A 19,519-nucleotide genomic window follows, 5' to 3' on the forward strand; every position below is an offset into this window, starting at 1 on the left:
TTTTCTCGAATAAATTGAGATTCCATATAATCCGAGCTACATAGAGCTACTGTGAATTATATAGTTGCTGAAAGTCTTCAAAGAAGATAAATTGTAGCTATTTTTATTGTCTTGCTAAGGGAGTTTTGAAGAAAAAGAAAACACAAATTTTGCTCTCAATTTCCAACTGCTCTTGCTGAAATAGTGTGACTTTGATTGTTTTATATATGTATTAACAGTGACATAAATCAATTTCACTCTCAATTCAAACAGCCCCAAAATAAAATTCGCCCAAGGCGATAAATTGGCAAAGTCAACCACTGATAACTGACAGCCAGGTACCACATAGCGTCATACTCGTATACTACATAAAGAAGGAGCGAAAGAGAAAGAAAGATATAAGTGGATACCATTATGAAAAGTAAAACCGCGCTTGTTTTATGTCCAATGTACACTCCATTTGACATAGACCTTCGATGTTTTTAGCAAAGAGATCGAGAAAAATAAAACAAAAAGTTTAAAAAATAAAACCCGTTTTACATTTATTGCAAGAGATGCTTTTATTTTGTTTGTGAAATTAGGTTCGTTCTTTCGCTAGGAGTCGACTTGGTTTTCATTGTTCTGTGTGAAAACCTCCAACCAACCAACGAACCACCAACTTGGTCTTGGTCATTAAAATAATTGCGATGGTCCATGGACAACTTCGTTGTTGTCGCCGTGAGTCTTCATAGTCGTCGTCGTCGTTCGTATCAAGTCGAAGATAACCAGGCATTCGATTAGTTGTAGAATGCAGTCCTGACGATGCCAGAGAATGAATGCATCACGGTTAAGTTAATAGCGATATTTTTGCACCGTATAAACTATGTACGAGTACAGTACAGTATCAAAATTATCTTATAGGTTATAATAGGAGCTGAAACAATCTTCTCTGATTACAATTAAGTGTCGCACATTCAAAGCGGATAATATAGTGTAGTGAGTCTTGACTCTTGAGTTAATGTATCATGTACAATGGCGATGGCGAATCTTGATCGGTATGTCATCTGAAAGATGCAAAATTCTTGATTTTTAACATGTTTTTTTTTTTTTATTATTTTAATCTTTAGTTCTCTAGTGTAACATGTAAAGTTAATTTCAGTAGCAAGACTTTATAGATAACTGTTAAGTTATTTTTTGTTGTTAAAATATTTAAATGCTTTTAAAGCAACGGTGCATAATAATGGCTTGTACAGATAAAATGAATCTTCCTACAATCCTTCATCGCATCGTGTAGTGAAGCTTTTCCTTATTTGGATGGGACCATCCGTTAAATTAATTCTTAAACTGGATGCGCAATTTGTCTAAAAATAGAGAATTCTTTATATTAATTGTTAACCAAGGAAGAAGTTCCATCAAACATTAAAAAAAAAACTTCCTTCCAAAATGGATAACTTAGACTTCTTTAAAAAAAAAAAAAACAACTTATTCTACTTTTAAAATGTTGCACTAGATGGATTTAATTTATGAAATTATTATAGTGCTTTGGGGCGTTTACGAATTTTTATGTTTAATTTGAGTCTTCGTCTTTATAAAGAAATAATACAGCTAATATTATTTTGGTTGTAAATTAACAGTTACAAACAAATATTATTGGTATTTAATTTAGAAGAAAGTTTTAAAAAACCTTGACAAATATTGGAAAGATTATAGGTATAAATAACAACTGATATCGCTTACACAATTTGTCAATGGACTTTTAAAGTAGCAGTAGACTTTTACTCACACTTACGATTCTAATCAAACTTGACTTTAATATATTGAGAAGAAGTAAAAATTGTTCTGGAAATTCGTTTGTCTTTTTGATCAAACGGCATATTTCTTGGATTTCATCAAACTTATGTGAAAGATATTAAAATATTGTTTTTTTTTTTTAAATAATTAGCTGATGTTCCACAGGGAAGCGATCTTGGGCCACTGTTATTTGTTTTATTTCGTCTGCTTTGAGATAAAAGTCAATAAGTAACAAAATGAAAGTTTTTCAAGAGAGCAAAAAAAAGGGGAAACGCTCATTAAAAATAGGAAAATGATAATTCATTTAAAATTTCCACTCAGTTCCTTTTTTAAACTAATTTTAAATTATCTTAGCTTTTTAAATTAACACTCGACTCATAGTGAACGAAAATTTAATTTTCGCATTTGAATTCGGAAAAATTACACTTAGGGACTTTTACCTCGAAGCAGACGATTTATAAATGTCTTTTCTTACATTTTATAGATTTTAATGACATTAATATACGCTGATTGACAGACAAATTATTACGAACAATAACATCCTTAAGTGACTGTGAACTACTTCAACTTCGACTTTAAAAAACTAATCGTTTATTATTAAATATTGACAATTATAAACTGATGAGCCTTATGTCTAGCGTGCAACTAATCCGTCCACACCCGAATTTTTCTCGGGCGTTGTCGGCCGAACTCGGCCGATCGAACTAAACATATAGAAAGGAAAGAGAGCGCGTACACCACTGAAAGCGGCATCGCCCTCTGACGCCCGATAGGAACCGATCAGTCAGTTGTCGGGTCAATTCATACCATAAAGCCACTTCTCTGGGATAACTTTTAAAAACTTATAACAACAGAGACATTGCTAAACAGCTAGGGGCCGATGTTTCTTCAGAGATTGAACTGAATGTTCCAGATATAAAGAAAGAATGGAGTATTTTAAGGAACCAATTCCGAAAAGAGAACACCAAGTGCAAGGGAGCTGGAAGATTTGGTATGCTGCAGCTGAAAACAAAAAGTCTTGTTGGGCTTACTACGACTCACATTCATTTCTAGCAAAACAAATGAAATAGGGAGTCCCAGCCAAGAAGATGATACGGAACCGCAATCGGTTTCAGGTATTTTAGAGCCGCCGTTATCACAGCCGGGAATCTCAACAGAGTAACTCAATATCGACGTTTTACTTTTCCAAGATTTGGAAGGTTTATGAAAAGAAACAATTGTTACGTCGTCGATCAAAAATATCTTTAGATTGAAACATTTAATTTGTTGTAATTTCAAATCTTCAGTTGTTTTCTTTGTATATATGTTACCGGAAGTGTATGTAATCCGTCGTTATATATAATTCCTAGGAAATGTATACAATGCCAAAAATCGCCAGGAAATGTGTGAATTAATTCTTTTTATACACATTGCCTAGGAATTCTATAAATCTCCTAAGCAGCAATAGGAATTGTATATAAAGAATCAGGATATCGAAAATATGCTTACCACTTGGATGCAAGACAATAATAATTCGCATTGGAGCGAGGGTATAAAGTTTGTTCAAATGATGAAAAACAGGACTTTTCAAGCTGGAATTAAACAAACTCCTTATGAAGCCCTTTTTGGATGTAAAATTAAGGTAGGTCTACAGTTACCAAATGATTTCACGGAAAACATCGAAACTAAAGAAGATTTAGAGAAAATCATTGAAAACTATCAACAGAATGGTGAAGAAGATCCCCAGGCATCAACGGCTAAACTTAATGTAAATATGATAGAACCAATCCCAGTCTGTAATAATTTAGATCAGTGTGAGACCAGCACAGTACCTTCAGCCAGTGCATATAATAAGAAATGCATTTTCTGTTCAAAAGAAACGACCGAAGCTCACACTTGTAGACAATGCGGATGTGCACTCTACGCAATTTGTTCTGTAGCAGAAGAGGCAACGAAAGGACAGGGGTCCAAACTGCTCTGTCTATTATGTTCAAAAAATGTAGTACTACACAAAAATCGTCATTCTGCTAAGCAAAATCTGCAACAACAGGCAGGAAAAATGTTAAAAACAAGTGACAACAAGTTTCCTTCTGTGTTCATAGGAACTTCTGTAAGGATTTCCGTACCAGAAGTCGACCGAGGACGTGGTGACGCCCGAAATATTATAGGTGTAATCTTAAATAAAACAGATAACGAGCTCTATCAGATTGGAACAAACAATGGAATCATAAAACAATTGTATTCTAGATCTGAATTCAGTGTGTGCCCTACAAATATTCTGGATACCAAAGAGGTACCTAGTACCGAAATTTCACTACGCACAGTTGCGAATATGCAATCAACTGGAACTGGACAAGGATTCAAAAAATGTCTTTGCAAGATGGGTTGTAGCTCATCAAAATGTTTGTGCTTCAAAAATAAAATACTATGTAATTCTAAGTGTCACTCCAGCTTAACCTGTAAAAATAAATAAGTTCTTTCGTTTAAAAATAAAGTAAAAAATTAAGAAAACTCTTTTTATTTCATTTTTAGTTAGTATGTTTTATTTTTCCAGATTTTTGATATACGAGTACATACATAATATTAATTTAACACATTTCCTAGCGTTGTTAAGCAGTTGTATACAAATCCTAGGAAATATATACATTTCCTAGGAAAAATGTATTGTAAATAATCTTTTATAAATCTTTTTATACATTTCCTAAATAGACTCGACATTGTATATATTTCCTAGGAATTGTATATAATTCCTAGGTTTCATACATTTCCGGTAACATATATATTTCATTAACCCATACACAGCGACGACGCGACGTCTTATACGTTGACGCATTAAATAACGGTTTGAATTTCGAAAATATTAATTTCTGTAAAATCTTCCATTAAAAAAAAAATTATTATTTCTACATCCAAGCTTTACAAATTCAGACTCCAGACCCATATCGTCCACGGTCGGAAGAAGTGTATCCAGTCGAACGTCCGAGACGGTCGACCAAATTGTTCCGACCCGATATCGGCCGATGATTCGGTTTAAGTGTACGCGAACGCGAGCCGTTACTCGCAAACATAACTCTATGAATATCTTCTTAACTCGGCATTATTGGAAAAACGTAGTATATTCTCAGACCCCGAAATAATTTTGGACCAAAAATAAACTTTTATTGATCATAATAATCACCTCAGAAAAAAAGCTAATAAGACATTGGGTTTTAATAAACATTTCGGTAGAGAATTCAAATATCCTTATGCTATTAAAACACTTTATGTATCCTTTGTAAAATATGTACTTGAATATTGCTGCATTATTTGAGCCTCTCAATACTCAATGTATATTTTTAGACTAGAGGTGTCTAAAAGAGATTTATGTTTTCCTAACGTTTATTTCATTGTCCAATAGAGAAATATTAGTTTTTTTTTATTTACGAAGAGATACCGGTGCACATTGGTCTTAAAGTTCTGAACATGAACATGAAAATGGGAAAATGGAACATTTTCGATGTGCGATTTAAGAAAGAATCTCTCTGAGAAGTCATAAGCACCTGGCAGCATTCCATAAAAGGTGATCTGTGATATACATACCGAGTACTGACAGTTGATTAGTTAGTTTTAGGGACAGGCTGGACAAATGCTATTTTCCACCTGCTCGGAAAGAGACCTGTACAGTAGGAAAGATGGAAAAGTTTACGCAGTGGTTTTGGCAACGTTAAAGAATACCTCTTCAGAACAATTGGGGTGATACTATTCGGGCCAGTGTATTTGAACTTATTCCGGTTTTCCTCAGTGGGGTTGGCTTTATAAATCCGGAAGCTTACATCTCTGAACCTAATAACCTCTTTACAGATCGAATCAAACCATGAGTTCTCTTTGGGTTTGACAGATTTCACCCTATTTGGGATAAAAGTTCTCAATCCACAAAGAATTAAATTTGTAACCATATCTGCGCTGGAATCAAGGAAGCATACTGACCAGTTAAAGTTCCTGAAGAAATCATTGAGACCAACCAAAACAAATCAAATTACACTCAGACTTTCTGTATTATTTACACTCGGATGTTTTTCGGTTGCGTGTTTTTGACACTTCTCTTTCATTTGTTGTTCTCATCTCATACGATGAAGAAATGTTGTTAGATGGGTAAGACCTTTGTGAGGATGCTTTAAAAATTTCTAAGTTAAAGAAAAAAGGGAATTGGATAAAAGCTGGGGAGAAAATTGATCTGGCTGCAGATCATTTGATCCAAAAGACTAAAATAAGGATCAATGAAGAAACTTTTAACCTATCGTTCATTGAAAACGACATAAAAAAAAAAAATTTAAGAGCCCCAATATTGCCAGGTGATAAGTTAGCTGTCATTTTGTTTTAAAGAAAGGAACTTGTAGTTTGAAATGCAAAGCTTAAACTACCAAGCTAGAATCTCTTCTTGCATTTTGTACTAGCGTTAGGATTTAACGTTTTCAAATAAATAAACGAAAGAATCAATTTCCTTAAGAATTCCTGCCTACAGCTAACTAAAGTTTTGTTTTTGTAGTAGCGAAAAGAATAATCATATTGCTTTTAAATAGTTTTTTGAAATTTTTTGGAACACAATCAATTGTGAATAATAAAGTATCAGAAAACCTCCTCATGAATTCGAAGGATATACCTACATACCATGTTTTTTGTTGTATTCAAAGCCTCGCCGGTCTCTCTGACGAATTTTATTATGCTCTTAGAATTAGAATTTAGATGGTCCTAATAGAGTGCACTTTTATTGGTGTGACTTATGGAAGGAACCGAAATATTTCCATAGGCGAAATCTTGGTAGCAGGTTGTTCATAATGTAGGGCTCTTTCTCGTCAAATAATAATTAATAAGAAAAGCAATTCACGTCATCGAAAGTGAACAGCAGAGATTTTTTTCAAGTTCTTCGACGGAGTTTGATACCATTTTTGGCAAAAAACAATGAGAGAACTTGGATTTTTCAGCAGGATATTGGAAGAATAGAAAACAAATGTATTGGTAGGGAATAAATACTGTTGATTTAATACATTGAGCCACATGCTCACCCGATGTGAACCCTATTGAAAATATTTAAGGTGTTTTTGTCAGAAGAATACTCAGAAGGAAAGACGCGTGAGACGAAATCAGAGCTTAAACATGCTTTCCGTGAGGAACTACTTAAAATCGAGTCAGACCTTTTGGATCCATGAAAAAAACAAACAGTTTTTGATTTGATGCTTGCCTGTTGAAACCATGCCCTATACATTTAAAACACTTAGATTTTGTCATTTTTGTATTACTATGATATACAAATACAATTCGTCACTAGAAAAGAAAAATGACATAAGTAAAATTGATTTTTTCTTTAAATTCACACTAAGCCTACGAAAAATCTTAACATAATAAAGAAATTAATTTCTATAATTTTCGCTTTGGTTTTGGAAAATAAAAACAGATTTAAGATTTCAAAAACAAATTTGATTTCTTTCACTTCGCTGTTAAATCGATGAATTGTTTAGTGTTTGAAATTAATTTGTTTTTTTTTTTTGATTAAGTGTCATGACCATTACTATTATTTCCTTTATTTTTTTTATAATTGTTTATAAAGGACCAACAAACACGATTTTTAAAGTGATTTACAAATAAGAACCGCATTGTACTCACTCCTAAACAACGTTTTGCAACTCGTGCAAATTTATTTCCAAAAAAAAGAGACTGGGATGCGACCAACACTGATAACTTCCCTTACCATCTGTCGATTTGTTTTGCTTAAAAGTTTGTAGGTTTTCGTGTTGGGTTATATAAGTTGTTAGTTGAATTATTCTTGAAAATTTTAAAATTACCCTAAAAAATGTTCATATCAAGAAATAGTTTAATTTGAAAATCTAGTTTTGTTGAATAGATTTTTAGTCAAAAACAATTTTTTACCAATTTTAGTAGAATTTCTTAAATCTGTATAAATTGAATGAGATATCAAGAACCGAACATTAATTTTTACCAAATTTGCGTACTATTTTTTGGAGATTTTATTCTTTTATGAAAAAACGGAAACGGATTAAAAAAAAACTGAATATCGAAAACAATATTTTCTGTGAAATATAAAAAGTTTGAAGACAATATTTTTATTTTTTGAAAAGCTATTTGAGTCAAAAGTAAATTTTCACCAAGTTTTAGGATTAGGTTTTTATTTTTTTGTAAAAAAAGCAGTCAATTCGAATTTTCTCAAACTTTTACTGAATGGTGACAACAATATTTGTTAAAAGATAAAAGTAGTTTAAAGCCATTATCTCAAAGTTTTGAAAATATATTTGAGTCGAAAATCAATTTTTACTTACTTTTATTAATTTTTTTGTTTAGGTTTTTATTTTTTTTGTAAAAAAACGGTAAATTCGATTTTTCTCAACATTTTTTCGAATCTTGAAAACAGTATTTCTTAAAGATATTCGAGTCAAAAATCAATTTTTAGCAACTTTGAATAACTTTTTTAACGTTTTTAGTTTTTTGTAAAAAAACTGTCAATACGATTTTTCTCAAAATTTTACTGAATGTTGACAACAAAAGATCAAAGTAGTTTAATCCCAATATCGCAAAGTTTTGAAAAGATATCAATTCTTACCAACTTTTATTAATTTTTTGTTTAGGTTTTTTTTTTGTATACAAAAAAACTGTCGATTTGATTTTTCTTAAAATTTTACCAGATGTTAAAAACGTTTTTTTTTACGTTGCACAAAATTGTTTTGGAGATGAAATTATTTTTTTGTTCGTAAAATTTTTGACAAGTTCTTTTTTAATTTTTAACATTTAATAAAAAAAACCGTTCATTGGATTTTTTTCTAAAAATACACTGGTTTGGTATCACGTTCAATATATGTACATATAATATATAATTTAATTCAAGTCTCTAGCGTCATTGGCTCGTGGGATATTTAGGGTTAACCAAGATGTTTTCCTTTTTTTAAACTGCCACCCACGCAATTTTTTTAAAACCCTTTCTGCATCTTTCTTCATTATTATCTGTATAACAAAATTTATTTTAAATTTTAAAATTAAATATCTCTTCTGGTTCTTGAGCTATGGACAACGAAAAAACGTCACGAAGACGCGATTGTACGTACACACGCACGCACAGACATCTTTTTAAAAATCTTTTATTTCGACTCTGAGGACATGGAAACGTCGAGAAATGTCAAAATTTTCAATTTTACAAATCGGACCCTTTACAATAACTTCCTTTGGGAAGTTAATGATGGTTCGGTTTTGTTTATAACAAAACTAATTTCTTGACCATAACATTAATTGCATGCTCTTACTTCTTCTTGAAAACCACAATGTTCCTTAATACTTTGAACTTGAAAATCTTAAGCTTATGTTAAAATATCGAAATACTTACTTTGAATTCTACAAAGGACTTACGCTATTTTTCAAATAATTTCATTGTCAAAAATATGTGTTTAAATTAAATTTCCTACAAAGTATGAATAAATATATATTGTTCTATGGCTATTTTGGCCTTCTTTCCGAAGTTAATGTCCTTTAATTAAATTGAAAGCGATAACCTCTCCCTTCAGCATTTTTTTAGTCTATTAACTTATCAACAATGAATGTGCACATTTTTGTAAAACCAAAAGAAACCGTACAAAACTACGACGCTAATTAAAAACCAAACTAAAACAACCTGATACACTAACCTGGTGCTCCCTCCTTGCAGATGATTCCCTGCAAAAGCAACAACAAAAAAACGCAGTAATCTAATCTATAAAGGCATTAGTTCTCTAGGTTATACGTGCTAATTAAAATCGATTAGACACACTCTACAGTCAATAAGTTATCGATTTTGGGTGTGGGAAGTATATAGTCACATTCTTTACTCTGCTCTGTGGTGAAATTCAATACAATAAAACATGAAACCAAAAAGTATCTATCTCTAGAACCTTTGATTACCTTTATACTAAATATAATCTTAAGCGCCATGACCCTCGCATTTGTAACGTATTTCTTTTGTTTTTTTTTTAATACCTATAGAAAGACGATCCCTTGAAGCGAATCCAAGAGGAAATCAACGAAGTGGCACGTCGTGAGCGTGAGTTACGTGAGAAGATGCATCCACTAGAGGAAAACACAATCATCAATGGCAAACAGAACGATGCTAACATTTCGATTCTCCCATCATCGGAGCAAATTTCCGTATCGCAGGACGATAACCTTTCTTCATCGGCAGCATCTTCACTGACAACATCCGTCAACAGCAAAGAAGACCATCTTGATGGCCATCATTCTGATGATTCTGGAATTTCAGCATCTTCAAGTCCAGTCAATGGAACTTCAACCAACAACAACAACAATAATTTGAACAGCAGCAGCAACAACAACATAGTAATCAATGAAAAGAAATACATTCGCCCAAATGGCTACAATTCAATTCCATCGCCACCACCGCAAAAGATTCTCACACGAACCGTGTCCACGCCACAGATTTTTACACCATCACGTCGTATTACATTCGGTCCAGCATCGAAGGGTCTCATGCAAAGATTTATTGCAACTCGTGGCAAAATCGCCCTGAACAACGCCGCCGCCGTTGCAGCTGCAAATAGTGGTAACGCTGCAGTTGGAGGTGTTGGGGGAGTCGGTGTTCCAAACTCACAATCACCAATCACCCCATCAGCCCCAATGATTTCTGATTTTCCTCGGGCTGCCACATACATTCCGCCAGTGACAATTACGCCGCCAATCATAGAGCGTGACGCCGATGGGAAACCCATTCGACGTGGATACGTTCCCGTCGAGGAGAAGATTCAAAAGGAATTGAAGGATCTCAAGAGTCGTGAGAGTGAATTAAAGAAAATACGAAAAATTCGACAGTCAACGCCAGATTTATTGGACTCTATTGAAAATGAGTAAGTATTTGATGCAATGATTTAGACGCCAAATATAACATTTATGTTTACAGAGAATTAGAGTCAGACGAAGATTCAGATGTTGAGCATTGCTATGGTCCGGGAAAATTACGCTCGGCGAAGTCAATTGGAGAACTTTGTGATTCGTCTAATAACAGTCTATCTCCAAGGTGAGTTTTCTCAATTAAATACCAAATGTGATTTTTAATATTTATGGTCAATTTACACAAAAAAAAAGAAGGAACCACTATCGGAAACGTATTTTATGGCCATGGCCACCGGGCAAGAAAAATTTGTGAGTTTGGGATTTATTTTTTATTTTTGTAAATAAGAAAGGCTCTAGCTCTGTAGAGTCTGTAGAGATGATGTTTGAGAAATTTTGCACTGTAAAGTAGAGTTGGAAATATTTAGTTGTGATTTGTTCAATGTTTGAATCTATAGGAACATATCTACCCGATTCCATTTGTAAAGTTCCGATTTCCTTTTGAAAAGTTTCTTACCTATAGGAAGTTCTTTTTTGTCATAATGAATGACAGTTCTCTTGCCTTTTTCGAAAAAGTATAGACCCGAACGGAATCCTCATTCAACAGAAACTTCCTAAAAATGCATTCTGTTCCAAACTCTTCAGTTTTTTTTCAGCGGCAAGAGTCACTAAGTGCTTATTTTCGTAAAGCGCAAATTACCACCCCTGTCACAATCTGTGAATGACACTTTTTATCGTTATTTTCAGTTGTTTAGTTGCATTCCTACCCTTAAGCAATTCAACCATAAAACTCTTGTCTGACTGCATTCTCATCAGCATAATCTTGAGCCCAAATTCCAATAGCATCGGGTTTTCCAATTGGAACTTGACAGCTTTGACATTAATTTGTGAACGCATCCTTTCACTTATCATCAAACTGTCATTGTCAATTCATACGAACGATCAGTGTCATTAAATTATAAACATTTCCGAGTCGGTGACCGCAACCTTAAGAGGGTTTTATTTTAAGTGACAAAGCTCATTTTTGGCTCAATGGGTTCGTCAAGAAGATAAATATGCGTTATTGGGCGATTGAAAAAAATTATTTTACCCACACAAAATAACTGTTTGGTGCGGTTTGCATGCCGGTGAAGTTTTCGAGCATGATTTTTCTTCGAATATAACGATCCTCACGTTACTATACACGTTTAGGTATCGTTGAGTTAAATTTTAACAGCGAGTTAATTTGCGTATATGTATACTAATAATCAACATAAATAGGCCTTTGACTTATTAGCCTTCTATTACAATATTCTCGGTCAAAAAGATAGCATTAAAATGACATTAGTAAAATTTGCCATCATAAACAAAACAAAAATATTTTATCAAAATTAAATTATAAAATATTTAAATTAAAATTATTGAGAGTTCGAAATAATAAATGGTTTTACATTTTTGCGAGAAAAAATAAGAACAAAACAAAGTTTTGAGTAACAATTATTTTTTGATGATTTTTTAAAAAAGGCATAGCAATTAAATTCTGCAGTATCTTCAACAAAATCCAGAGCGCAAATTTCAGCAATTTTATTATCGATCTCAGAAGGTTCCTTAGTAGGTTTTCCACCACAGGTCTCTCTCTGAGATCGATTAAATTGACTTAAATTGGTCCGTGCATCCTGCTTGTAGCGGTCCCTTACTTGTTTCGGCGTTAATTCAAAGCCACTTGCCTGAATGACTTGCCATCATTTAGCTTATAATCTATAACATGCGCAAGTGGTCTAGCTGCTTCGACTTGTAGCTCCTTCATTGCCATCGTCCAATTTGACGATCTGCTCCGTTTTAAATTTTGTTTTTCAGCCATTTCTAAAATGATGGATATTTATTAGAACATAATCACAATTTTATATTAAAACAAGTATTATTCGACTCACTTTTTTATAAAATATTGCCACGAACAATCAGCAGACAACAATCACAACAAATCTCAACTCTTGTGACTTGCAAAGTATTTGTTGGATGTGCTGTCAAAGTGACAGCGCAAACCATGGAGTTTAATTTAGCTGTCCGTCTATAGTTGGAAACTCAACTACAACAATACAATTTAACTGGGTGTTAGCCCTTAACCTAACTGTTTACATGTTTATTGGTATGGCAAATTATTTGAAACCTAGTTAAATATTTAGGTGACTTTTAATTTGGATTATTGGTAAGGCTCTATGAATGGCCAGCGTTACCGTTATTACTGAATATTTAAGGCCCGAATGGAAGATAGATACTAGGACTGCAGTCCGTTTCAATAGGATAGTGCCACGAGCACATCACACCCTACAATCGATTTATTGAAGAGTAAGTTTGAGTGAGCGTGTTATCTCAAGAAATAGCCAGTCTATTGGTTCCAGCCTTTAGAATATATTTTCATAAATGTTTTGATTATACTTCAACCCATGGGATAGTAAATCTTTTAAAATATCTGAAGTTGTTGCTTTTTATTTAAACAATAGTCCTTATTGTAAAACCCTTTGCTGTCAAGTGCAGAGCTTTTTTTTATCCGAACGACTTGAATCTGCAATGTTTGACCGCACATTATCTTTCCATGTCATGGCAATGTTCATGAATTCAAACTAATGAGCACCGTCTTTTTTTACCTTTATTTCCTTCCTTCCACTTGTACTGTATATTTTGCATTTAAATGGTACAAAAATATTTTGTTCAAGACTTCACTTTTTGTATAAAAAAATATGTTATAATTAAACTGAGAAAAACTCTGAAAACCTAACCTTCCGACTTCCTTGGTTATCCGAAATCGTTGAAAATTATCATTGCCAAAAAACAGAAATGCACACAGTTGCAGTCAACTTCATTCTTTGAACGTACATTTTGACCAAAACAACTAGTTACGTTTTTCAAGTGTCATGAATTTCAAATTCAGAACTTTATTTCGCCAACTTTTACTATAAGTTCATAGTACAAAAAGTGCCAACAAAATTATTGTCTATAAAATACTCTTCAGGCAAGCTACAATTCCATCATGATTTGAATTTTGTAATGTAAAGAAATATTAGTTATTTCTTTTCCACATTGACAAGGAACAACCCTTTTACAGAAAGCATTGTTGTGCAGAAGAAAAAATAAATCATAGAGAAATAAAGTTCAGCTTTCAGTTTAATAAAAAAAAAATGGTCAACTGTCATTTTGATAGTGAAGTGAACCTGACTTAATAGTTAGGGAGATTTTTCTTGACTAACTTTCCAGTCAACTTTCCATTAAAATTGCCTTAATTGGAAGGTAATTTTTTGACAGCTGGCCAATCAGATACTAAAAACTTGCTTAACTTTCAAGTCTCTTCTGTCGTCTGAACCAGCCCAATATCTATGGACTTCATTTGTAGTCAACTGTAGGCAAAGTAAGTTAGTAAATTTTCAGTTGTCATTAATTTAAAACTTGGAACTTCCAAAAAGTATAAAAAGTTATCTGCAAAAAAACAACTCATAACACAGGTTACAAGTCGATCATAATTTGTGTTATTGCTTTACCAATATTACAAGGAACTCATTTACACAAAACTCGAAATAAAATTTTGCACTAAATAAATGGTCGCAATCACAGTGTTATGAAGTTCAGATTTTAGTGAAATAAAAAAATGTGACCAGGTGATATTTTGACGCAAGTGCTCTGGACTTGAAAACAAGGGAGTTTTTTCTTGAAGTACCTTCCAGTCAACTTTCTAATAAAAAAGCCTTTATTAGAAGGCAATTTTTTAACTACTGCAAAATCAGATACCAGACACTTGTCATACTTTCTGAACCTGCCCATTATGTCTTAAAACAAACAAATTTATAAAAATAATTCTCCCGAAGAGAAAAGAATCACTGAAATTTTCAAAATTCGAATTTATGTACAATTTCTGAGAATCTCAATTCTAAATTTGCTTGAAAATGATATTGAAAAATCCAGAAAAAGTCTATTTTGCAGGTTTAAAATGAATTTGTTATAAAACTTTTTTAACATCTGATCTTTTGGATCTCAATTGCCAAAATTTCATTATTTTTGAAAATTATTATTATTTAAAAATCCAGAAAAAGTCTATTTTGCAGGTTTAAACTGAATTTGTTATAAAACTTTTTTAACATCTGATCTTTTGGATCTCAATTGCCAAAATTTCATTATTTTTGAAAATTATTGCTTGTTACAATAAAAACGCTTTGCTCTCGTGTATAGCTACAACATATTAAGTGCCTACGATCGACAGTAGCCAGATTTTGTATTTAAAAATTGGCACAACTGAAAGAAGATCTCTCAGAATATTAATTTAAAAAAAAACACACAAATATAAGAAAGTTTTCTAAAAATCTAATTTTTAAATTAACTTAGCAAAAAAACTAACTAAAACTAATAAAATGGACAATTTTCATAGAAGAAATGGTAAGAAAACCCCTGGAAATTGAGATTCTATAAAAAAAAAGTTCATTTAACAATTGCTTCAAGGAGGGAGTTTGTTCGTAGACTACTACATTAACATGTGGTGTTGAAGCGAGCTTGAAGATCGCCTCAATTCTTTATATTACTAAATCGAGTTGAAATACGCTTGACTTGACTCGATTCCCGTCCAATATCGGAGTCTAGTCAAAATTTGAGAAGAAAAACCTGTGTGGAGGAGTTGGTTTTACAGATAATGCGTTATGGTCTGTTTATTTGCGTGTTTGTGTACAAAAAATAAAGTTTTTTTTAATCAAATTTAAAAAAAAAAATGCACATGGAGTAGGTAGCATATTCTTAGATGGTGCTAAACTATTCTGTTCTTCATTGTTTAAAACGAATTAAAATATCTCACTTGCACTTCGAAACACCATTTGCATCTTAGAAAGTTCTGTCAAACTTATCAATACGCTAGTGACATTTTTCAATGAAATTGATAAATTGGTATTATCGTTGTCAGCAATCAAAATTTTTGATAAACTGTGAATATTGTGAATGATTCAAATTGACAGTCTTGGTATTATGGTTGTCAAAATATTTGTTAATTATCAAATTTTCAGTCAATCACAAATTCCTTGTTGATAAAATATTTTACGGATCGCGAAAGCCAATGGCATGTCTACTATTGAACTATTTTCCGGTGAAAATAAAATTAAAGAAGAAAATACTTTGGAGCAAGCAAAGATTCGAAGAAAACTACGCGATGCTTCAAATCCGATGGATTTGGCTGAAGATATGTAATGTAGGTTTTACATTTAAGGTCAGCCCATACCTGCGTTAAGAAGAATTTTTAATAAATTTATTTATATCCGCAACACAATACTAACCCTCTGCCACTTGGTTGAGTCTCGTTCTGGTGGGCCTAAGCTGTTTAGTTCCACCGCAATCTCTGCCCACTTCTTACTCATGAGTGGCTTTGAATAAACACCCTTAGCGAAGTCTGGGTTCTCTTTCATCCGTTCTATCAATCTGGCGAGCTGATTTTTGTTGCTTACAATTTTACTCCTACGTAAAGAAAATACTTAAAATTGAATAGCACCATTAATTTATTGCAAACTACTTGCATTTTTAATCCAAATCAACCAAAATTCGTCACACGAAACAAAAGCCAGTCCTAGTCTATTAAAAAATTGTAAATGAAATTGAAACGTCAAAAGTAAGTAGGCACTATTCACAATAGATTTTTGATCTTTGTTCACAATGGATCGAAAAATGATCAACTCGCAATGGAAAACGCATGATTCTAAATGCACAAACTATTTAACGAACACAGCCATCGAGATACAAATGCAACATCAATCGTACCAATATTTGAGAACCAAATCACATAAGATCCATTCGAGACTCGTATAAGTGTCAAAAACCCATCCATACTAAGATTTTACTCTAACTTTTATCGGTAGTATTCATACTGCGGATATTGTTTATGTTATTCTTGTAAAATCCTTCTATACAATTGATAGATTTTCCAACAAACACGGGTATTGATATGTCTACTTACCTTAAAGTCCACTGCACACTTTTCTGCATAATTCAATCTTGTGTATATTTAAGGACACCCTTTAAAGAAAAAATCATTCACTAAGCTTTATTTCTTAGCTGTGTCCAAACCTTCCTATTGTAGTTTTATTAAATATTTTTTTTGTTTTATTTTCTATTTTTTGTAAGTTGAATCTACCATGTCTTGAATTAAATGTAGTAATTTTTAGAAAATACGAAAATAATTTGTAATGATGTTTTTATGTCTTTATTTTAAAATGTCGTTGATTTATTTTTGTTCTTTATCTACAAATGTTTTAAAGTATTTGAAGTATTTTAGCGATCTAATTTTTTTTTCATTATTTTACAGAGCAACACCCAGTCCAGACTTTGATAGCAAGCATCTTTATAGCCGCAACGGCGGCATGAGACCCGCGTTGTCACTCGCCCAACTGTGTGACCTCGACCCTCAGGAGGCGCCATCTTCTTCACATCAGCTTATTGCCAAATGGGAAAGCCTCATTCAGCAGAATGCATAGGCGCCAGCATCCAACATTATATCAACACACGCATAAAAACACAAAATCTATCATAAAAAACAACAACTGCAAGATTTCAAAAACGCACGTTAAGAAATTTATATTTAAAAAATGAAAAATAAAGATACTACCCTTGTATCCCTTGTTGATGTTTGGAGAATCCTATATTTAATCGCAAAAACATAAAACAAAAAAAAACATTAAACTTGGAGTATTAAACCTACTACATTAATTATTTTAAATATTAAGAAAAATGTGAAGAAAAAAAAAACTCCTGCTAAAAAGCATATTTCTAGTAGTTTGTAAACTTTGTTTTAAAATATTGTATTTATTGAAACAATTTTGTTTTACTTGCAAAATGTTTAAAGGAAATTGTTTATTTGTCAATTTTTTCTTTTGTTTTGCATGAAATAAATTCGCGTAATCATCGATTTTCCTATTTATAAAATTTATTTGTCGACAAAGGAAAATAAATATTATATTATCAACTGTGAACTACATTATATTGTAAATATTTAACAATAAATAATTATACATTTTTATTTTCTTATTTTATACAACATAAAAATAACTACATTTGTAGGTATATTGTTTTTTTTTTACTTTTTGTTTTTAAATTTGACTTTTGTGTGCCGCAAAATAAGTTATTTAATTTAAAAAAAGGAAAACTTAATGTTGTTAAGCCTTGTGGTAAGAAAAATGGAGGATATTATTAGCTATAGGTCGTTGAGAGTAATAACTACATATAAGATGAAATATATAACCGGGTGATTATACAAAAGTTGAGTAACTCGATGTCATCAACCAATATATATACAAAGTCTTATTATATTTTATTGAGATTAGAATTTATTGTAAAACAATGGAAAGACCTTAATTTAGTCACTAGTTCTACATTTTGAATAAAAGTTATTAAACAAACACAATTAGTTCTTAGATCGTCAGTCCTTTGGCATGTCACAACCCCGAAAACCAACAGTTTAGTGACAGTCTAATTAACATTATCATTGATTTGAGAAAACTAATCAATTTACTACAATCTGCGATGCATGCAATTTTCATAATGCAGTGTTCTCCACTTTATTTAAAAAAATTAGATATTTTGTGTTCAGTTTCATTCGTCAGTCCGTGGTGTGTTTTTAAATTTAAAATTCGTGCGAAAACGTCAAATTCCACTTTGAATTTTTGTGTTGGTAATAAAGGTAGTTGCGGGTCGCACAATTTGACAACCATCATATCTGTACCAGAGTTTGGGTTGTGTTTGTTATCTATACATGTGCTAAGCCAGTCAAAACGTCAGTCCTATGGTGAGTCGTTATTTGTTTGTTAACCTAAAGTTTATTTTGATTTATATTACACTTTGATTTGTTAAAATGTAGTTTGTTGATATTCGAAATTAAAAAAAAAACATTAGTCCTGATTATAATCTCAAATTTCGTCTTTTTCGTCAGTCCTATGGCGTCATTGCTGAGTCAGGTATATTGTTATTGTACTTAATTTCATGATCATTAGTACTTTTAAGATAAATATTTTTAGATTTTGTTTATATTTTTTGTTGATAACTTAGAAGTATTTAGTAAAACTATGTGAAAGTAGTAAAAGATAAGTGAATAACGTTACGTTAAATGTCAAAAGTCTGTCTTGAAAACTGATGTAGTATGTTTATTAATAAGATTAGCTATGATATTCACCCGAATTTGTAGAAGTTTGATTTAGTGACTATCGTAAACAAAATATCCTCAAAAGTTACCCAACTTTTGTATAATCACTCAACCCATAAAATTTTCTACTTCCCTGAAAATTATCTAAACCTAGATTATGCCTCTTAAAACCTCATTCGTATCATGCCAGAAATCTTAAACTCAAACCCGTGACATCTTATTTTTTTTTCATGGGTACTGCAGCTTGATAGGAATTATCAAATCCTCCAAGAGTGATTCTTGTTATGAAAAGTGATTTCTCAAATAAGCCGTAAGTATTCGGCTTAAAACTGTAGGATTGGTTGAGAGTTGTATGTCCCAAGGCCTAAGTTCTCAACGGGCAATTTCGTCACCTAATATACACAACTCAAAGAGTTGTTTTAAATCTTAACGGAACGTACTAAAAACTTATCAAATAGGAACTATATTTTTAAATTTCTTTTTGATACCTTACGTGATAAATTTGATAATTTTTTACAGCGTTATGAAGCCACAAAAAACTCGAGTTTTGCAAATGACGAAACTACATGGAATCGGGACGAAGTTCGCTTTCATTTTCATTTGAAGAAGTCAAGTTTAGAGCTATTAGTGCAATATCTTAAGCAATCTATTTTTAAGTACCATGGCATGATGGTTAGTGCGTTGGACTGTCATGCCAGAGGTCTTGGGTTCGATCTCTGCCTATGTCATCTAAAGTCTTTTCACGGGTACTGCCTCTTGCGAGCAATTGACAAATTCTCCAAGAGTAACTCTTGTCATGAA

The 19,519-nt window shown here is 32.3% G+C and overlaps 1 protein-coding gene across 2 annotated transcripts in view; it reads left to right on the top strand.

The window, feature by feature from the left end:
* Positions 1–17,599, top strand: part of LOC129939458 (ras guanine nucleotide exchange factor Y) — a 138,422-nt gene extending 120,823 nt beyond the window's left edge. For both annotated transcript variants that reach the window (XM_056047478.1, XM_056047479.1), the window contains 3 exons: positions 9,727–10,601; positions 10,655–10,771; positions 16,889–17,599. In XM_056047478.1, coding sequence (XP_055903453.1) covers positions 9,727–10,601; positions 10,655–10,771; positions 16,889–17,057 — 1,161 coding nt within the window. In that variant the 3' untranslated portion in view covers positions 17,058–17,599. The remainder of the gene's footprint in view (positions 1–9,726; positions 10,602–10,654; positions 10,772–16,888) is intronic.
* Positions 17,600–19,519: the final 1,920 nt, after the last annotated feature.

Source organism: Eupeodes corollae, chromosome 1 (assembly GCF_945859685.1).
Source record: "Eupeodes corollae chromosome 1, idEupCoro1.1, whole genome shotgun sequence".
Lineage (NCBI taxonomy): Eukaryota > Metazoa > Arthropoda > Insecta > Diptera > Syrphidae > Eupeodes > Eupeodes corollae.